Here is a 22,202-nt window from a genome sequence, read left to right as displayed (position 1 = left end):
GGATCATGTTACCCAGAACTGTGGATAAAGCAAGTGGAATATTCACAGCCTTCTAAGAGGGTTCATATGGACCATTAAATTGTCATCAGGGCTGACAGAGGTGTTTTTGTTTTTGCTTAAATGGAAGAGTCAAAATAATAAATGACAGTAACAGTAATAGCCAAACATACGTTATGAACTTACGATGCATGAATGTATTGGGCATTCTGATATAGCTTTAGGTAGATAGGTTTGTTCCCATTTTATAGATAAGGAAACTGAGGCCCATGGCTAGTATGAGACAGGAGTAGTGTTTGAACTAAATCCTAGCAGCGGCCCTTGTGATGTGGTTGGTGGGTGTTTATTGGAAAGATCTCTTTCACTGTCGCGGTTACCCAGGTCTGCTATCAGTGTGGAGTAAAAGGTCCAGGCGGCATTAGGAAGGGTTCTCTAAGTAATTTTTCCTATTTGCAGAGTGAGCTTCTGGCTTTTTTCACTTTTGAGAGCAAGGTGGCAAACCTGCAAAGCCAGAGGGCAGGAGGTCTGCAGAGCTGGGAGCTCTCTGAACCAGCATAGCAGTCAGAGCATATCAGGGAAAACCCATCGCTGTCTGAATCTCCCTGGGGAAGAAATGGGAGCCTCGGTAACAAGTCAGAGCACCAGACAGACAGATGCATGACCTTAGATCAGAATCAGGGTGCCACACCAGCACAGATGGACAGGCACATCCAGCAGGTATTTGCTGAGTTGGTGGATGGATGAAATTACAGTTTATCAAGCTCTCAAGGGAGGTATGAGGTTGTAGGTGTGCATATGGCCTCAGTGCCCGGGAGTGTTCAGCTTTAAAATGCCAGTAAAAAAGCATATGGAGGTGGGACACATACTCACAAAACTTTGAGTGAGCCTTAGAAAGTTGTGTCTTTGGGGGTTTGAAGCCTCTGACTTTGAACTTCTTTCAGCTCTCCCTACAGATAGTTAAAGAGCCCTGTATCCAATAAACATTTAGTTAACCTATTTTAATATTAGCCTAACAACATTATAACTAAGGAGGTAAGTTCAATTCTAAAAGCATCTCTTCATTACTGACTTCTGAATATAATTGTTTTTTTTAATTATAAAACTTAATAGAAATATTCCTTATCTATCCACTACAATTGTGGAAAATATTTGAGGAAAAAATTGCATCTGTGTACATAAACAGAATTTTATTCCTTGTTATTATTCCCTAAACGATACAGTATAACAACTCTTTATGTGGCATTTACGTTGTATTAGGGATTGTCACTAATCTAGAGATGACTTATAATATATGGAGTGTGTGCATAGGTGACATGCAAATACTATGCCATTTTGTATTACATAAAGTATAATATTAAAAAATTTATGTAAATATAATATTAAAATTATTATATAAAATATAATGAAAATATTTTTTAAAGTTCCTTAGGAATTTTGAGCATCTGAACAAGTCCCCCCCATACCTAGGTATGGGATCACTCTATTTGGGATTATTTACATGGCAGAGTACGCTTGTGGGTTTGTGTGCCCATACGTATTTAAGCACACCCATGGACACACCTGTTCCTGCAGGTAAGCCTGTAACCTGTCAGGGCAGCAGGCAGCACACAAATAAACAAAATAGGATCTGCCAACTCTGTCTTGTGCCCAGGTTGGGTGAGATGACAGAGATCCTGTCATGGAAAGTGAGCTGGGGAGGGTTCCCTGGGCTTCCCATGCCCCCCGCCCCCCCTTGCACTGCCTGCAGCCTGGGCTCCTGCTTTGCCTGATGACACTGTGGCTGCGGTGATGGTGTCAGTCACTCCTGTCTGCTCTTATTTCCCTCGGGGTCTGTTGTAGGAGACTGTTGCTTTGCCTTTCTCTGAGTTGACCCTGCCCTGGCTGCCTTTGGCTGACCCGCAGTGCGGGGTGAGGGAGTGGGGGGGTGGGGAGTGGGGGGATGGGGGTGGCCCTGGTAGCCAGTACACACTTCATGGGAGATTACGGGAGAGAGGCTGGTCCCATGCACATAAAGGAGGCAGATGTGCGGCCCTCTCTCTCAGACCATGCTGAGAATCCCTTGGCCCAGCTGGACACACACCAGATTTGTCAGGTTGCTAGGCAACTAGAAGCAACAAACACTTGTGAGGCTGGGATCGAAGGGGTGAAAAGCAGACTTTTTCTAAATGTCTTCATCACTTAACAGAATACGAACCCTACCCAGGCGCTGTGGTGTCCTGGGCTAACTTGCATCACCCTCCGTCATGGCCAAACGCTCAGGAGTCAGAATGCCTGGGTGCCCTCTGTCTTCCTCACGTGCTTGCTTGTAACCACGCATAATTTACACTTCTGGAGCCTTGGTGTGTTCATCCTTCAAATGGGCATAATGAGGTTCCAGTCTCCCGGGGGATTAAATGAGATGGTGGGCATCAGGTTTTTCAAGCAGACCCTGGCAGATAATCTGTGTTTAGCAAGTGCTAGCTGTTATTATTGCTTATGCTGTGAGCTTTATCAGCAGACAGTCTTGGAAAGAAATTTTCCTTTGGAGACCTCAGAGGCCTTCAAACATACATGTCCCACCCTCCCTACATCCCAGGGTCTACTCAGGAAGATAAGTAAAAAGAACCTATCAGCCGGGTGTGGTGGTGCATGCCTGTAATCCCAGCAGCTCAGGAGGCTGAGGCAGGAGGATCTCAAGTTCAAAGCCAGCCTCAGCAACAGTGAGGTGCTAAGCAATTCAGTGAGACCCTGTCTCTAAATAAAATACAAAATGGGGCTGGGGGTGAGGCTCAGTGGTGGAGTGCCCCTGAATTCAATCCCCAGTACTCCCCACCACCCGACCACCCCCTAAAAAACATGGAAGCTATCGTTTTGGCTGCCAGGACGCACCCGCTCCACCCACCTTCTTTCTCATTCTCCAGCCGCAGGCATCCTCACTGATGTGGGAGGACTTCCCTACCAGCTGCTGTCGTGGGAGCAGGCATCCCTGGGGCTGCATTGGGCTCCCAGCCATGCTGGGCTGCACACCCCTGACCTGTGTGGTCTGTCTGACCCTCCTGTCGTCCTGCCCTGGTCCACTCTCAGCCATCAGCCCCTGCAAAGGTTTTGGGAGCCAGATCGAATCCACCTCTTCCTTTGGTGTCCAGGAAGCAAGACCCAACCTGGTTGTTTCCAAAGGCCACACTTCCTCCTTTTGGCCAGTTTATTACATCGGCTCCATGCCCATCGCCACATGAACTTGCTCTTGAAACCTGCCCAGGTGACCTGCCCTCACCGCAGAGCAGCAGCTACTGATATAGCCCCTTCTCCATGTCTCCTTTCCTTATCTGCAGAGTCGGGGTGAGCAGGTGGCAGCAGTCACCATCTAGCTGGAGAAGGTGCCCACTGTCTTCCATTTAAACATGCAAAATTCTTTTGTGTGTGTGTGTTTTTAAAAACAACTTTATTGAGATATAATTCACATGCCATAAAATTCACTCATGTAAAGTATACAGTTCAGTGGCTTTGACACTATCCAGAATTGCACATCCATTACCAAAATCAGTTTTAGAACATCTTCATCACCCCAAACAGGAACCCCCCTTTAAGCCACAATCCTCCATTGCTTCATTCCCCTGGGTCCTAGGTAACCATGATCTACTTTGTGACTGTGTGGATTTTGCTATTCTGGGCATTTAATTTAAACAGAATTTTAATATGGGCCTTTATAATTACTTAGTATAATGAATTCTCATTCCTGTAGCATGCATTGATATTTTTTTTTTTTTTGGTTGGATAATATTCCATTGTCAGATATACCACATTTATTTATCCATTAGTCAGTCGAAAGTCACATGGGATGTTTGTCAGGTCCTTTTTACTTGGATTTCTAACTTTTTTGGGTCCATACTGGGGATTGAACCTAGGGTTGCTTTACCACTGAGCTACATCCCCAGCCCTTTTATTTTTTTATTTTGAGATAGGGTCTCACTAAGTTGTCAAGATTCTTGCTGAGTTGCTGAGGCTGGTCTCAAACTTGCAATCCTTCTGACCCAGCCTCTGTCACTGGGATGACAGGTGTGTACCACCACGCTCAGCTGCTGCCTACCATTTTTTTGACAAGGAGAGACTTTTTAAAATCAATCTTATCGCAGCCCTTAATTATCTCTTGGTTTGCTCATGAATATAATCCTTCCTCAGACCTTATGTTCTGAGCCCGTAAGAAAACGAAAGTGGGTTTTTTTTTTTAACATTATATTTGCCAAAAGAAAAAACTCAGAACGTATGGTTTCTCTTTTGCTTTCTTCTGTATAATTATTTAGGCTCAAAAACCTCAATTTAGATGAGGGTTCAAACTGGCTGAGGAAAAAATAGAGTGTTTCCCTAGAGAGGAAAATATTATGAGTAAACCAAAAAAATACCCCAGAATTCTTTCAGAGGAAGCACTCCAGGCCCGCACACTTACGTTATAATAGGAACCAATACTGGGTAAGGTGGGGTCTGTGACGCCCTTAATCTCTTCCCGCTGGGAACTGGTGTCCCCTGGCACATTCTCTCCCCAGCTGCTGCTGTCCCCTGCAGAGCTGCCAGCCAGGCCCAGGTGGAACTTTTCAGTTCCCCAGTTCTCTGAAGGTGTGCCAGTGTGAGTGTGGGAATGAGGTCACCTGGAGCGGTGGGATGGCGTGGTGTAGGTAGCAGGGCAGGGCCCAGGAGGCTGGGACCCTGCAGCTTGGAATCCAGTCTAATATGTCCCTTGGCAAGGACAAACCCCCTGAGTGCCAGTGTTGAGCAAGGCCTCCCCAGACTCAAGTGAGTGGGATTTCCTGTCCTTCTCTTAGTTACCTTCCTTGAAAATCTCATTGGCATGATAAATGCACCTTTTCCTGTTTCACTTAAGGGAGCAAAAGGCAGATCGGATGCCATATGTAGCAAGAGAACAGGCAAAACCCCAATATGCCTATATCTAGAACCCAACCATGCTTGCAAAAGAAACAAACTTCGTTCAATCTCATCTCTCCTAGGGGGTTCTTTGATGTTCTCCCTCCACATTTGTATGGAAATGTGAAAAGGCTCGGGCTTTAGAACCAGTAGATCTTGGTGGTTTGGGGCAGATGACTCCCTATCTCCAAGCTTGTGATGACTTGGAGGTGGAAGCATGATACCTCTTGCTTTCCAAGAAGGTGGGCCTGGGGACCCTGAGGGGTGGCCTGTGCACAGGATGACCAGAGCAGCAAGGCACTCAGTAGGAGCTGTTTTTACAGCTCTTTTTCTCCAGATGATTTTATTTTTCCTGAAACTAGCACTCAAGTTGCAGGAGGAACAGTTTCCAAAGAAACATTCAGAGTCCTTTCCCCATAGAATAATGCTAGCTCTTGGTGCTAGAGGGGCGCCATCTTTGTCTCCCCTGAGCATTGGGATCCCAGTAGTCAAACACAGAGTGGGGTACACAGCAAGCCTTTGGTAGATAAATGTGAAATCTGGAAGGTTCTGCAGGGAATTTGTCTATCGATTTTGTAAGTCTCCAACACAGTACAGCCTTTACTAGCTCTCAACTTTTGCAGCAATTATTGTTTTTTTGTTTACATTTTAATGTTTGAGGGTTCATACACTGAAGAGCCTGAAGCAGATACAAGGAACTTAGAACACTATATGAATGTCACAGATGTCTAAGTAGGTGATTGGTTTTTCCTCCAGTGGCAGCAATGGCTCTGTGACTTGAGAAAGCATGGCAGCATTTGGTGGTGTCTTTTCTTACTGCTTTGCAGTTTGCAGGGTGCTTCCCCATTACTGTCTCACCCCCTTCTCTTGACTTCTGGTAAGACAGTACCACATCGTGGTTCTGCAAAGGCTGCCTTACCACCATCTGCTGGGTGGCTGTGCAGTTATTTAAGTGGGTTAAGCTTATCTCCTGTTTTTTCATTCATTTATTTTTCTCAGTGCTGGGATGGCACCCAGGGCCTCACATATGCTAGTCAAGCATTCTACCACTGAGGCACATCCCCGGCCCTCCTAACTTTTAAAATGGGAATACTAATGTCTTCCTCCTAGGATTGCTTTTCATACTGCATGAGATCAGGTATGAACAATCCCAGCCACATAGTAATTACCTACTAAATAGCAACAGTTACTGTATCATTGGGAATAATCATCCTCACTTTCCAGACCAGGAGACAACAAATGGCGGTTTGCTGAGGTTGGCAGTCCTTTGGCCTCTGACTTCTTCCTCCCCCTCCTCTTTAGCCAGCATGTGCTCATCAGGGATATTTGGGGCATCTTCTGGCAACATTGGCCATGACAGTGTGCCCCTTATGTGGTGTCTCGGGTGCACTCACGTTTTCAATGTCTACTCTTGTATTTGCAGAATATCATCAAGAAGGTGATTGGGCAGAAGTTTGTGTACAAGTTCGTCTCTTTCCCAGAGATCCTCAAAATGGATCCTCACGCGGTGGAGATCAGCAGGGAGAGCCTTTTGTTGCAGGACAGTGACTGCAAGGTGCCTCCCGAGGGCCGTGAGGCCCACAAACACGGCTTGTCCGCCCTCAAAAGCACGAGCCGCAATGAATACATCCACTCAGGCCTGTACTCGTCCTTTACCATTAATTCCCTGCAGAATCCTCCCGAGGCCTTCAAGGCCATCAAGACAGAGAAGCTGGAGGAGCCACCTGAGGACAGTCCCCCTGTGGAAGAAGTCAGGACTGTGATCAGGTTTGTGACCAATAAAACCGAGAAGCACATCACCAGGCCGGTGGTGTCCCTGCCTTCCACACCTGAGGCTGCTGCGGCGTCCGCCTTCCTGGCCTCCTCCGTCTCAGCCAAGATCTCCTCTTTAATGTTGCCAAATGCCGCCAGCATCTCCTCGGCCTCACCCTCCTCTTCTCGGTCCCCATCCCTGTCCCCCAACTCACCGCTCCCTTCTGAACACAGAAGCCTCTTCCTGGAGGCTGCCTGCCATGACTCGGATTCCCTGGAGCCCTTGAACCTGTCGTCAGGCTCCAAGACCAAGTCTCCATCTCTTCCCCCAAAGGGCAAAAAGCCCAAAGGCTTGGAAATCTCTGCGCCCCCGCTGGTGCTCTCCGGCACCGACCTTGGCTCCATTGCTCTCAACAGCCCAGCCCTGCCCTCGGGATCCCTCACCCCAGCCTTCTTCACTGCACAGGTAAGAGCGCTTCCTGTGGTCCTGACCACACCCAGACTCACTGCTTGGCAAATGGAAGAAGAGCAGGCAAAGCCACTTCCTTCCACCCTTCAGAAGATTCTCCCAGAAATGGTGTAAATGGGAAGGGAAGGTACTTTTCCATCCTCAGACTGAGGTTCACCTACGAGAGAAGGTTTGGTATGTTGACAACAGAGGGATGCTTGATTGGGTTCTTGCTTTTAGTGGTCTTAAAGTGGCCAGTAGGTGGAACAAGCACACTGGCCGTCAAGGTAGATGTAAGGAATGATTTCCCATGGAAAATTGAGGGGACACATTTACACTTCAGGAGCATTTGGGCCTGGGGACACTTAGTAGCCATTTTTCCCTGTTAACAAGAAAGTTCATGTTCATGGATACCATCATCGCATTTGTGAGTGTGAAGCTCTGTGCTCACGTTGGTCTCTAATAAGAAACTCAAGGTCCATCCTGAGCAGGAGGTTGATTCTTGGAAGTGTTGGAAAGAGGAGTGCACAGCGGGGTGCAGACGTCCTTCCTGGTTGCAGTTAACCTGGGAGAAGGCAGCCTTTTCCTTCAAAGAAAACATCCAGCAGCTGTCTGGTCCAGCTGCTAGCTGCTGACAAACTGTTTCTGCTTCCCCTTGAACATGGACACAGTTTAGTGGATGAGGTTAAGAGTACCAGTTTGGGGGTCACCAATCCTGGATCCCCATGGATTCAATTCCTGGCATCCCAGTTTCCTAGGAGTGGGACCTTACATGATTTTTCTCTTAAGTGAAATGGATACTGTGAGGATGAGCTGATGGTGGTGGTGCTTGGTGAGCTAGCTCCCGCTACCTAGGGGATGTACTATCCTAGAGCTCTGTGGCTCCCAATGGGAATGGGGATGTGTGGGAGGTGAGCAGGAACTCCTGCTGTGCCCTGTTGTCAACAGGGTTGTCCTTGGTAGCAGCAGCGCGGGTGTGGAGCTCTTCCCTGCATGCGTCCCTAGCAGCCATGGTGTAGACCCCACTGCCTAGCTGAGGTGAGTGGACAGTGGTGACTCCTCTTGTCCAGCATCCCCCAGCTAGTAGGTAGGGGAGAATGTGTGCCCTGAGGTAAAATGTTCTCTCCTGTCCCACCTGGAGAAAGCCAAATGTTGTCCCTTGTTGTAGCAATCTATGGGAGTCTGCAGGGCAGCTTGAAAGCCCCGCCTGGCTTCCCACAGCTTTCCTCCTAACTCAAGCTTATAAGAGCTGGAAATACTTGTACTGCCATGACATGAGGGTCCCTGCCTCACCGGTAGACTGGAAGGAGTGCTCCCAAACCCGGCCTTCTCTAACCAAGTGAGACTGCCTGGTGGGAAAGCCTGCTGCCTAAAGGCTCAGAGCAGTGGCTCCCATGGTAGCTCAGGGAAGGGGCTTGGGGAGGAGCCCAGGTGGACCCTCCAACCGACTCTTTCCCTTGCCTTTAAGTTTGCAGCTATGAGGTTGGGAGGGGTCTAAGGCCTGGGCGAGGCCACCGATTTCAGTGTCTTGTTCTCTTAGCCTGAGCCATCATGCCAGCCCTGTCTGAGGAAGTCAGCTGAGCCCACCCTGGGGTTTTGGACTTGCATGCTGTGAACTTGGAGGTGGCTCCCCTCAGTGGGGATGAGGGTGGTATAGCTGGACTAGGGAGAGGAGGGAGAGAGGGATCTCAAGGGCGCATGCACATTAATGGAAACAATGCAGTTTCAAGGGTCAGTGCTCACTGGCATGGCCCAAAGCATGGAGGAGAGAGTGTGAAAGACAGGCTGCCGTGGAGGACCCATGCAGTGGCAGCTGGGAGCAAACACTCCTCAGGCACGAACTGTGAGGGTGGGGCCGCAAACCTTGAGTTAGTGCCAGGAAGTTCAGAAATGGGATCAGGGCTTCCTGAAGGATGGAAGCAAAGGGTGGGAGAGTGGAAGCTGGGCCCAGGCTGAGGGCAGGCCTCCAGATCCCAGGGAAGGTGAGGTAGTGTTGGAAACCAGGTAGAACTAAAGGAGTCACCTGCTGCTTGCGGGGAAGGAGGGTAGTAGTGGAGCCTCTGGACCCAAATCCCTCTTTGAAATTCACTGAGGCACTGCACCTGGCATGGCTGTGGGTGGCCAAGGGAGAGAGGCAGAGACGGGGCAGGACCCAGTCATGTGGCATCCAAAGCTGAAATCTGAGCCTGCTCCCCCTGTGATTACCTGAGATCCAACAGGATATTCACGAGGTTTTACTTTGACTTGATGAGCTTGGGCCCTTTAGAATTAGGGCAGGCTTGAAGTCAATGTAAGTCCTGGGTCCTAAGAGAAGCCCTCCCCGACACACTGCTCACTGGGGTACCCCAGAAACTCACCCTGCTGCCTTTAGCTCACCCTTCAGAACCAGGAGGGCAGAGCTTGGCATCCTGCATCTCACTGGGCCTCGGCCTGAGGTCTGTTCTCCCATGGCTTCCTTGCAACCTTAGCACTTTCTATCCATCACAGACACTGGCTCCTTTCCTCTGGGGTATGCTGGGTGTAGTCTGTGAGCATGTGGCATTTGGTAACCTGTGGGAACCTCCTATAAACTTTTCCCAAGAGTTAGTTTTAGAAGAAAGGTGTATTGTCATAACCTGGTACCCTACAAATGTAATAACTTGATACCCTACAAGGTTGGTCATTTCTAGCTACGAACATGGCAGGAAGAAGGGTGGAGGACCCTGGGCTTGACTGTGGCATGTGGTAACACTTCTCTCCAGGAAACTTATGGAACCACATGCTCCATGGAGGCCCAAATACAGATGTGAAACTGGGATCCACAACACAGTGTGCGTAAAAAAAAAATCAGCCTCATTCTGTTGCTCCCCCAACCACTGCTTGCATCAGAAATATCTGGCGCATCTGCTGGGAGCTGTACAGAGTGCAGTCGAGATGACTCTTGGATTTGAGTTTGTAAAGAAGATTCTTAATGTAGATAGGAAAAGCCCCTCAAACATGGGACTAACCAGAGACTGGAAAACTTAAAAGCCAACTAGGTACCAAGGAGTGATGACCTTAGAGCTCAGCTGCCAAGGTCACAGTTGAGAATTGCTGAAAAGCAAGGCTGATGTGTCTGTTGGCACAGGCTACTGAAACTGAGATGGGGGACGAGCCAGGACGTGAAGCCTTCCTGGTCCCTGGCCAGGCACCATGGTAGCCGGAGAGGTGCCAGCTGGAACTTGTGATTCTGTCTTTTGTATCATCTCTCCCTCATCCTACTGTCTGCTTTCTGTGCAGTTTCTCCCACATCATATCTTAACAAGGTGAAGTTAACTTAGAACCTGAGGCTGGCACATTTCATTTCCCCTCATGTATGCCAAGACCTGTGTTAACATCACTTGTGCTGTGTAAGATGCTGAACTCAGATACCTGCGGGCACTGGGCATGCATTCACCATTAAGGTCTGAATATGCATGCCCCAGGATGTTTTATAAGCAGTGGCCCAGGATTAGCAATGATGGAGTGGAGACAGCCTAGTGAGGTCCAAAATGCTAAAACTCCCTTCCTTGGTTACTGGCTGGTGAAACAGCTGTGAGCCAAAGTCAGAAAGTGAGAATTTGGAGCAGCATAGATGTGGGTGGTGAGCAGCAGTCAGAGAAAAGGGCAGCCTGTCCCTGGGTAGGGACCTCCCTTCCCTAGCCTATGGATCTAGGTGTGGCTTCTCATTTTACTATCTATTTTGCCATTGCTATTAAAAGGAAAAAGTTTGTTTTTCCCCTCCCCAGGGGAGCCTGAGCTCTCTCCATTGGTCATTCCTATGGGCCGAGGATGTTCTTGCAGGAAGAAGCTCTGTGCAGTGGGGGGTGTCACTCCAGGAGGTGGTTCTTGGTTTTCTCCGGTTCTGAGTTGCTCAGATAGATCATGGCAACCTTTTTTTTTTTTTCTTAATATTTATTTTTTAGTTGTAGTTGGACACAATACCTTTATTTTATTTATTTTTATGTGGTGATGAGGATAAAACCCAGGGCCTCACATGTGCTAGGCCAGCACTCTACCACTGAGCCACAACCCCAGCCCCTCATGGCAACCTTTTATTGAGTTGGTTTTTTTCTTTTTTAATCCCAAGGTGGCAGTCATGGACTCTCTTGGCATCTAAATTTAATAAGATTGGAGATGTTTGTACAATCTGCTCAACAGACATCTTGATTCTTTTTTTTTAACCTTGGGCTCTGCCTCTTCTCCCCTCTCCTTGTCTTTTCTGTTCATCCTTCATAGTTCTACTGCCTTGTCCCCAGTTTTTCTCCTAACACTTTCTATGTCTACTCTACACCCATGTGAGATTCTCCATTTTATCCCCTTTTCTTTAAGATTAGTGCTACACAAACTTTTGTGGGAAGTTTGGATAAAGTTCTTAAAACCATGTCTTAATTTGAATCAAGACTACTGTAGGGGTTTCTAGAGATTCATAATCACATTTGAGATTTTGTTTTTTAATCCCAAGGTGGCAGTCATGGATTCATCTCGGCATCTGTGTTAAGTATAAGATTAGAGATGTTTGTACAGCTGCTCAGTAGACTTTTTTTTTTTCCTTCAGTTTTCCTAAAGCCTGTATGACTTACTAGTTTCCTGCAAATACTTGTTTAGCAGCTCATCCATATCTTCTTTAGTTGACCAAGTTAACAGATGCCTACCATTTTTTTAATTTTTTTTTTTTTTAGTTGCAGATGAACACAATACCTTTATTTTGTTTATTTTCTTATGTGGTGCTGAGGATCAAACCCAGTGTGTCACACATGTTAGGTGACCACTCTACCACTGAGCCACAACCCCAGCCCCCCAGATGCCTACCATTTTTAATTAATTAATTTTGGAGATAATCACTGAACCTCTAGGCCCTTTAACTACCTAAAGATTCAGAAGATAGACAGACACAGGCCTATTCTCAGGAGCTTATTGTCCAACAGGTAAAGAATATGGGGCAGTATATAATTTAGGGTGGTGTAAATTTATGGAGGACTCTTAAAACTGAAGAATTCAGACCTGACAGGAAATGAGTTTAAAGGGAAACAAAAATTCCTTATGAGAACTGATTAATAAATAATTATTGAGTGTTCATTTTTTGCAAGACATAGAAAAGACACCAGAAGTACAAGTGTTTTTTATGACCTTAGAACCTATCCATAACAACGAGACACTTACACATGAGATAACATGTGACAAGAATCAGATACACCCATGCAGGGAAGCACCTCAGCTGAATTCAATAAGTATGAACTGAGCACCTATCATGTATAAGCTGCTGTGCTTATAGCTGGGTATAAAAACATGGGTAAATAGTCCCTGGTAGGTGCCCATAACTTAGCTCAAGTAACTTAATATAGCATCTCATATGCAATACAGAAAGATACTGAGGCATTCAAGGAACACTAAGAAGGTGGCATTAACTTTGCTGGAGGAAGGGAGGAAGGACTTCATGGAGGGGGTGCAATTGCACGTGGGCTGGGTGTTGAAGAATCAAGAGGAATTTTTTTGGCAGTTGGGGTGAGGAGAGCATTATGGGCAAGGAACAGCTAGAGGCAAGACACACTGGGGAGGTGCAGTGGCTCGGTAAGACAGGAGGATAAATCAGAAGGGAAGGGGAGTGCAGGAGATAAGTCAGTAGCCAATATTGAAGGGACATGAGTCTATACCGTTTTAGAAATCATCCTGATGGCATGGATTGGGAGGAGGAGGCCGGATCCAATCAGGTTGCTATCATAATATTCAGGTAAAAGGCTGTCAGGATGAAAGGCTGTGAACAGTAGGACAAGGTCAGAGGAGGTGGATCTGAGAGACTCAAGGAATGCCATCAACCGGACATGGGGACCAACTTGGGGGTGGGAGCAAGCCGGAAGTTGAGTATGAAGAGGGTGAGGGCCAGTGTAAGCTTATGCATAAAGAGCTAAGAGTTCAGTTGGGGCCATATTGAGTTTGAGGAGGCCGCAGGACATCTGGGTAGAAATATCCAGCTGCAGCTGGAGCGAAGAAGAGTTTGGGGCTGAAGAGAAGGTAGGGAGTCATCGACATGTGAGGGAAGGTCAAATCATGGATATGGATACTGTCACTCTTGGAGAGGGTCTACAGTCCAGGGAACTAGGGGCTGGGTGGTCAGGGAAGTTGTGGGATGACTGTTGGGTTAGAATTCTGTGGCTCTCTGAGTGTGTTAGAGGAGCTCAGGATACATCAAGCAAAGCGATGCTCACCTAGGGAAGTTAGGAAGTACCCAAACCAGGTTAAGGGGGAACCTAAGGAACTGAAGCTAAGGAGGCTCTTTTTTTTTTTTTTTCCTCCCTGAAACTGTGACTTTTGAAGGAATATGCTGTTTTAAGGTAACAGTTTGGTGGCAGTGTGTAGAACCGATGGGGAAGTGGGACCTGAGGCAGGTGGACTGGGTTAGGTAGCTGTGGTAGGATGCCTTCTGTAAAGTGCCAGGGGCCTGAATGCAGAAGGAATGGAATGAGGGGCTCCCCAGAAGTGTGAATTCTAGAAGGCTCCAGAGGCCACAGTATTATGCATCTTGGCAACAGGGACCTGGGGTGGTGGGCAGAGCCATGAGTATAGCAACCTTGTTGCTGGCTCCTGAAACATACTTGCCCTCTCAGCCAGTGTTCATGGAGGGGATAAATGGTATGACTGACAGAAAATGATGAGTTTTAAGAAGCACTGGATGTGGAAAGAAGATGAGTTCATGTTTGAACAAGGGCATTGCAAATGGAGGTGACAGTGATGAGTGAGGGCACAGGATGGGACACACCCAGAGTTGCAGATGGCTTCAGCCTATCAAATATTGAGGGGCTGAGTACTACAGGAGGAATAACAATGAGCAAATACCTTTTAAGGACTACAGAAAGTGGTAGCAGAAAGATATGCAAGTTACCATGAGGCAGAACATGCTAAATGTTAAGGGAAAAAATTGGTTACACAGTGTTCTAAAGATACAACGAGAGAGAAAGCCCATCTGGTTGAGGGAAGATGAGGAAAGTCTCCTTTGAGGAAGTGGCATTTTGATGGGCAAAGGGAGGGAGGAGTAGAAAAGGGCACTAGAGGGCATGACTCAGGCAAAGGGCTGTGGGCAAGTCTGGACAAGGCCAACTCACCTTGTTTTGGAGAATATGTGGGCTTTTTAGTTGACTCAGTATTAACTAGAAGAATTGAGTGGAGAAGATGAATAATGAGATCTGGTGGCAGGGTCCTTCCCCTTGTAAATGAATGCCCAGTCGCTTCCTTCCCTGGCAGCCTCCAGGATCAGGAGCTCCCTGTGGCTACTTGTTAAAATAAAGGCATTCCAGGCAGAGGAAGAGAAAGCATGGGTTTTGCCTGTGGCTACTTTCTTTACCACCTTCCCTCGGTCAGCCTTGCCTGCCTGGCTCCACAAACACAGAGAGAGAGATTATAAAAGCTCACACTGTTCCAGAGATAACTCGGAACAGGATTTATAGGACCTTTCCTTTAAAAAATAACCAAACAAACAGCTCTCTAAGGCCACACGATCTTTAGGGAGAACAGGGATGTGTGGGAGAGGAGTGGGTGATGTCATTTCACCATGTTTATTTGCATACATTATAGAAGGCATTTCAAACATATTAAACAAGGCAGGAGATTCTGATGTATGTATCCCTTGGAAACCAATGTCCAAACACTTTACATCCAGACAGTTATGGGTGCCAATTTTAGGTTATGGAAATCTAAATTCAAAATCTTTTTTAAAAAATATTTTTAGTTGTTGATGGACACAAAACCTTCATTTTATTTATTTTTATGTGGTGCTGAGGATTGAATCCAGTGCCTCACACAGCCTAGGCAAGTGCTCTACCAACTAACCACAACCCCGGCCCTCTAAATTCTAAATCTTAAGTATCACCTAGAGGATTGAAAACAATAGGTGTGTATTTCTGGTCTTGTTTGAGAGAAAGGTAGCTGTTCTGTGGTTTTAAAAACTTGTCTTTGTTTTTTGTTTTGGTACCAGGCATTGAACCCAGGAGCACTTTACCACTGAGCTTCATCCCTTACTCATTATTATTATTATTGAGACAGAGTCTCACTATTGTTTAGGGCCCTGCTAAATTTCAGAGGCTGGCTTTGAACTTGCAGTCCTCCTACTTTAGCTTCCAGGGTTGCCAAGATTACAGGCATGTGTGACACCCTGCCAGGCTGAAGAATGTCTTTATTTTTAGACTTTGAGAAACCTTCATTGATGAATAAACCAGGAGGCCCCAAACACTCTGGTTATTAAAAGTTAATATAACATGCTGTGGTTGGAACATGGCTCTGAAGTAACATGCAAATACCAGTTCTCTGGTCACCTGAGCCTGGGGATTTGAGCTGAAAGCACGGCTGACTCAGCTTTGTCCATCTGTTTCAGAGCATTGAGTACTTCTCAATATACAGTTGAGAATTTCACCCATAAATAGATGACATACATTTAGTAAGGCGGACTTTTAATTACTGATTCGTTTATTTATTCAAACGCGTTTACTAAACACTGGGTGTGACTGTAGTCTCTAAAACTTATTTAACATTCCTGGGTGCCAGGAACATACTAAGGGCTTGTATGGATTATCCTATTTAATCTTCCCAGCAACCCTGTAATATAGCTAATTTTTATTCTCCCCATTTTACAGATATGGAAATTGAGGCACAGAGGTTAGGTAGCTTGCCTGAGGTTTCCTAGCTGGTGAGTATGGTTCTGAGATTGGAACCCAGGCAGAGCTCATGCTGAGCTGTTAATTCTCAACAGTTAGGCCAGATGGTCCTGGCATACTTGCAAAATTGCCTTGACTAAAACAAATGAAGAGCTTATTCAAAACATGTATTTATCCTAGTAACCTCATAGGTCATTGAATATGTAGGAAATGCCAGAGTCAAATAATTTGGTATAAACTTGTTTACCTTTCAGCACTTCATGGTTTGAAGACCTTTAGATATTTGTCTCTATTCCACTGAACAGAGCAGACCTTTCAATTCAGGTTTAATCCCAAATGCTCTTGATAATTAATGAAGCTGCTGAGGCCAATTCTAGGGAAAAATAACACGTTAGCATCCAGCATGATGCAGTCTGAAATGCTGGCGCCTTTGCTATGGTTCTCACACAAAGCACCGTATTGACACCACAGATCCACAGAGGAACTTCTAGTCACCAGAGGTGCAAAACCACCCTGGGCTGGGGAGTTTGCCTCTGCTGAGAATAAAAGCCCTGCAGATTCACCAGCCAGGGAAGGCTGTTTCTTGTCCTCTTTCTGGCTTGTGGGCCAGGACTCCTGCTGCCTGTGTGAAAGCAAATGCCAGCATGGCACTCTCTTTAGGAGTTTTGGGTCTGCATCCAACCTGACAAGAATTGCCCCCATACACCCCTCACCATTGCCAGGGTAATGAATTCTCACCAATCCCACTTCCAGAGTAAAATCTGGAACACCCAGCTGAGAGCTTGTTAAGAAGCTGCAGTAGGGTATTTTAACAGCAGAATCTATTAAAGGGCTGGTCAATAATGCAAGGTGTGAAGAAATAATTTTAAAATGTGTATGTGTGCCCTCGTGTGTTTGTGACCTAAGTAGAGTTTCCATTGTAAAAAAAACAATTCAATAAAAAAAATCAAGCCCCTTCCTGGGGTCCTATTTTGCCTGTATACTAAATTTTCTTTAATTTAGGAGAGGAGCAAGTTGAAAAGACCTTTTGGACAAAAGTTGCTACAAACTTGAGTTTTCCACCAGAATGTCAATACCTCTTTTCCTCTATAAATTGCTAATAAAATTAGCATTGAAGAAAATTTAAACCGCCTTGCAGAAATAAACTTGCCTAGCTTTCTCAAGATGGCGAGGTTTGCTTCTTGGCCATGGGAGTGAACCTAACCACTGTGCTGCTCTGTTGATCACAGCTAGAGTCAGGTGAACCTCTACCAAGAACTGACTATTTGTTTTATTTCCCAGACACCAAATGGATTGCTTCTGACCCCGAGTCCACTGCTCTCCAGCATACATTTCTGGAGCAGCCTTAGTCCAGTCGCTCCACTGAGTCCTGCCAGGCTGCAAGGGCCAAACACGCTGTTCCAGGTGAGCATTTGGAACTGAACTTTTAAACAGAACTTCTAAGGGATATCCTTTCTCTCAGTCCTGCAGAGGCTTAAGATGGTGGTTTCTGCCTAACATTTGGTTAATATGTTCAGTTGTAAGGGTGTTCATAGGGACAGGGCTGCATACTCTTTAAGAGGCAGACATTTTTATTGAAGCAGAAATGGTGTATGTAGGTCAGCTGTCCATAAATGCAACAGTTAGTTCTTTAAGGGTTTTGCAAATTTTAATTTTGACTATGAAAACTGTAAATTTTTTAGGAAAGTATAAAATTAAAAAAAAATTAATAAAAGACCTCAAAGTGATAATCCAGTTACTCAATGTACTGATTTACTTGAAATAAACTGAAAACTAAAAATAGCAGTTTCTCCTTACTGGGGTAGAAAAGTTACCTGAATACTTCTGAATCATAATCAAGCTCTTCTTATTCTGTTATTAAAAAAAAAAAAGGATCCAGGGCATTGGGTTAAAAAAACAATGAAGACTTAGTTGCTTTATCTTGTAGAACTCTCTGGATTCAGAAAACATATTTATTATTCACTTACATGCTAGAATCTTGCAGTAGTATCACTATCATGTGGATATTAGTGATTTTTTTCTTTGATATTTACCCACTCAAGTTGTTATTGTTTGTATATGTGTGTATAGGTAGGACAGATCCTAGGATCAGGAATGAAGCAGGGATAAACACAGTGCAAACTCCCTCTACCTAATTCTAGCCTTGTCTCATCCACACAGCATCCTGTGTCCCCAGTGTGGTTCGTGGCAAACTAGTTTGCAGGTCTCTCATTCCCACTGCATTTAGCACTTAGCATTTTGCCTGTTAATCTGGCAAACTTCAGTAGACTGGTGCCATCAAGACTGAACTGTATCCTGTTCCCTATGGTGTCTCCCAGCATCTAGCATGTTGCTTGGTTTACAAATGATGTCAGTAATTATCAGTGACTGTCTAAATGAAAAGATGCTAAAAAACTCATAAAGAAATGTCAACAAAAGATAAGTGTTAAAATGATCAAGTCTCTATATCTTTTGAGTTGGTCATTTTGCTTGTCAAAATTAATATATGCCAAGTACCTTCTCTGAGTCAGAAGCATAATGTACAAGATGAGATTTAGGGTCTCACTGGAAGAATGGTGAGCTAAAGAGAGCTACCACGCCCACTCAGCCCTTTTTATTTTGAGACAGGGTCTTATTAAGTTGCTGAGGCTGGCCTCGAACTTGTGATCCTCTTGCCTCAGCCCTGAGTTACTGGGATTACAACCAAGTCCCACTGCATCTGGCTTAGTTAATGCATTTAAAGGCTACTTGCCTATGAGTTTCAATTTTAATTTCACCAAATAGACCAGTTTTTTTCTCTTGGTGCCATTCAAAAGGCAGCCCTGAAAAAACACATTCCAGTTTGAATGGGATGGGTTATATGGCCTTGGGCCCTCTGTTTTTGGTTGGATCCATGAAACTAAGGGAAAACAATTTTGTACTTTTAAAAATATTATTCTTCAAATGAAAAGAGTAGTCGAATGTAGCAATTTTTAAAATGGTAAACAAAACATGGTAAGAGGAAGATTTTCTGAAACTAGATATTACAAATGATAAATTTTCAGCATTCAGATTATGATTAAGTCTCTTTTAAACTAATGAAAATCATCTCTTTTCAAAATAACCAACCTCTTCTCTTTCATGTACGCTATTAACATATTGGCAAAGAAAAAAAAAAAAACAGACTCAGCCTACAACAAACTCAAGTGATGCTAGCAGGTTTCCTGTTGTGATTTTTGCAAAGGTAGGCTGGAATCCTGATAGCTGGCAGAGCTGAGGAGTTTCTGCACACGATCATTCTGTACACTCACTGTTCATTCATGTACAATCATTATAGCAGATATTAAATAATTTCAAAGGAGAAGAAAAGACACTAGCCATTCTGGAAGAGGTATGCTTCTAACTTAGAAATACTTCAGTAAAGAGACAAGATGCCAAAGACACTGTGCTAAGTGTTGAATGTCAAGGATGCAGATTTACAAATAAAGTGAAATGTCTTTCAGTTGGATAGTTTGGCATTTTGAACTTACTTTTCTGTTCTACTCCAACTTTTCAAACAGATTTTTATCAAATTTGAAATGTACCCAGTAGGTACGGATACATGTTGAAACCAGGTGGAGCTAGTTAAAATTTTCATTTGAGACTGTGTGCTGAAATTTTTGTTCAATAAATCTAACCCAGTAAATATTTGCAACGTTCTGCAGCAGGGGCTGAAAGAGCTATACAACGTACGAATAACAGGAAAGTAAACAAAGTGCTTCAGGGACTGAGTTGTTCTTTGCATCCAGGGACTGGACAGACTCTGAGGAAGAAGTGCTGCCTGAGCTGAGCTGGGAGAAGGGACAGGATTTTGATAAAGAGCAAAGCATAGTTTAGAACTTAATAGATCTCCTGGGTTTGGATATGGAAAGTATTCTCAGGAGGAGACCCGATGATAGATGAGGTGTGAAAAGGAGGTGTGGGCTTCAATAGTTCCACCTTTTTAATCCGTTGTTACACTGTTAGGTATGATATCCATGTGAAGGAAGAATTCAAGAGAAAGTGGAAAGACCAGGAAGATAGGAGAAAATTATTCTCTACTTCAAATACTAGAAAATTATTCTCTACTTCAAATACTAAAGAGACAGTCATCTTTTAGAACAGAAGGGTGGACGTAGGAATCAATTTGGAAGACATTTCAGAGGCAAGATTGAGAAGACCTTGAGTTTGGTTTTAGGAGTAAGTAGGTAGTAAATATGAGGAAGAGGCAAAATGATTAAGTGATAACAAGATTGAAAATCTTTAATAATAACAGCTAACATGTATTGAGGGCTTACTGTGTGTCAGACATTCTGGGCCACTCTTCATGGCTTCTCATTTAATGCCATCAGTAGTTCTATTTTAAAGATGAGAAAACTAAGGCAGAGACATTGCTCAGTTTATCCAAGATCACACACTGACAAGTAGCAGAACCCTGGTCCAAATTTAGTTTGTATCCCTAACCACTACTTTCACTAACTTAGAGCACCAGAGAAGAACAGCTTTCTTGGAAAAGCAGCATTGGCTGGGGACATCTAAAATGGAAATGGTCATCAAATCCAAGTATGGCAGACAGAAGTTTGGTATATGCTGCAAATTAAAAAGGACAGTGATCCCTCCCCACCCCCACAACATATATCCTGTTCTCAGTCAGGACCTGGTCTGCCTTTCTATCAAGCACATTTTCCTTTTGGTTCCTTAAAGCTGCCCCAGGTTATCTCAGGCCAGCCATGCTAAACATCCTTCTGACTCTATAGCGTTGACCTGTTCATTCCTATTCTGTAGATTAAATGCTAAAGGACAGGGAATGGAAGGAAATAAAAATCCAGGGACAAATTGGGTCCAGATCTAGAGCACTGGGCTCGAGTTTTGTTGGTGGCTTCTGCCAGACATGTGTCCCTGACATTAGCTACTTTCTGGACCACCAGTAGGATCTCTGCAGTATTCACTGTAACTTGTACTTCTGTAGTAGGAAAGAGCCAATAAAAATGACTAAGAAACACACGGATATAAAACCAGGCTAACTGAGAACTGTGACAACTGAGTGTACAGAAATAAGAGGGGGAGAAATCAGAGCTCTTTTTTAAAATAACAGAGAAGACTAATAAAACTACAGGGGATTCTTTTGAAAATATCAACAGGATGGAAAAAACCCCAAAACATAAGATTAAAAAAACACTAACAATAAAAATTTAAGACCTGCTCTCCTTCTGGTGTTCACTCCAAGTCAATGACAACAGTGGTTTGGTTAGGAGCGTAAATATGAGTATAAATATATGTATAGCATTTGAAAACACAATTGAAGTGGAAAACATTTTAGAAAAAATTAAAATTCCAAAGTACCAGGAAAGAAACAGAACCGTGAATATACCAATAACCATCAAAGAAACTGAAACAGTAATTAGACATACCCTAACCCCTGCCAAAATAAGAAGTTAGGCAATTTAGTACAGAAAAATTCCAGTCAGGGCTTAAAATTAGGTGGTGCTGCTTATTAGTTGTGACCTTTAGGTAATCAGAACTTTAACTGTTTTCTCATTTGTAAAATGGAGATAACAAAACTTACTTCATAGCCCCTAGGTATCAAATGAAATGACAGCCCTTGATAAGCAAGAAGGCACAGACGTAAATAAGTTACCAAAATAGTATGAACATTGCAAAAATATATTTACTTGTTCTACAAATATTTGTTGTTCTTCCAACAGGTGCCAGGCTCTGTAGTTTGACATTCAGTTTTGAAGTTTAATATTTAAACTTACTCTGGACTAAATAGGAATTAAGCTTCAAGGAAGTATAGGAAATCATTTTGACACATATCATCCTAGGCAATAAAATATCTAGGTGCAGACAGTCAAGTATTGGAGGCCTTCTCATCTGCTTGTTCAGTTGGAAGCATAGATGATGCATTTGCTTCAGACCTGACACTTGTCACTACAACACATACCTTTACCCTGCTATTTATCATCTTAGTTGCTTAGCAGTACAGAAATTAAGTTTGATATTATTTATCAAAGAAAACACTTTTCCAACTCTATACTTCTTCTAAATCTTTCAAGGTAAATATTTTTAAGTTACTGAGAAACATCTTCGTAGTACTCTGAAAAGCAGATGACAAATTCCAAAATGTATTATTAGAAATTACTGATTTTTTACAAAGAGTCTGTTTTAAAAAAAAGTTTCTCAATATTTAAAGCAGATTGGCATTCCTAGATAACTTGGAACCTTTTAAAAACGATATTTGAATATGCTTTAGCAACACCTAATTTATGTACTTTTTTCTAGTAGCCTATCGTTTTCTGAGCCTTATTCTTCTTTGTTCTAGGTAATCTTGCAATTGTCATCTTTAAATTATTCTATAAAATAGATTGGCAACTGCTCCATTACAGGGGTGATGAGAGAAATGAACTACTGTGGTCTGTTTGGGGATGTAAGGAACCCAAGTTTTTCCTGGTGATATGTAATAATTATTCATTTTTTTTTTTTTTTTTTAG

At 44.1% G+C, this 22,202-nt stretch overlaps 1 protein-coding gene across 1 annotated transcript in view; it reads left to right on the top strand.

The window, feature by feature from the left end:
• Elk3 (ETS transcription factor ELK3) overlaps window positions 1-22,202 on the top strand; it is a 38,182-nt gene that overhangs the window by 13,314 nt on the left and 2,666 nt on the right. Inside the window, exons 2-3 of the mRNA XM_015482911.2 lie at window positions 6,317-7,111; window positions 17,017-17,139. Of these exons, the coding sequence (XP_015338397.1) occupies window positions 6,317-7,111; window positions 17,017-17,139 (918 nt within the window). The remainder of the gene's footprint in view (window positions 1-6,316; window positions 7,112-17,016; window positions 17,140-22,202) is intronic.

Source organism: Marmota marmota, unplaced genomic scaffold, assembly GCF_001458135.2.
Source record: "Marmota marmota marmota unplaced genomic scaffold, marMar, whole genome shotgun sequence".
Lineage (NCBI taxonomy): Eukaryota > Metazoa > Chordata > Mammalia > Rodentia > Sciuridae > Marmota > Marmota marmota.
The sequence above is the reverse complement of the archived record's forward strand: the minus strand, read 5'-3'. Positions and strand labels throughout refer to the sequence as shown.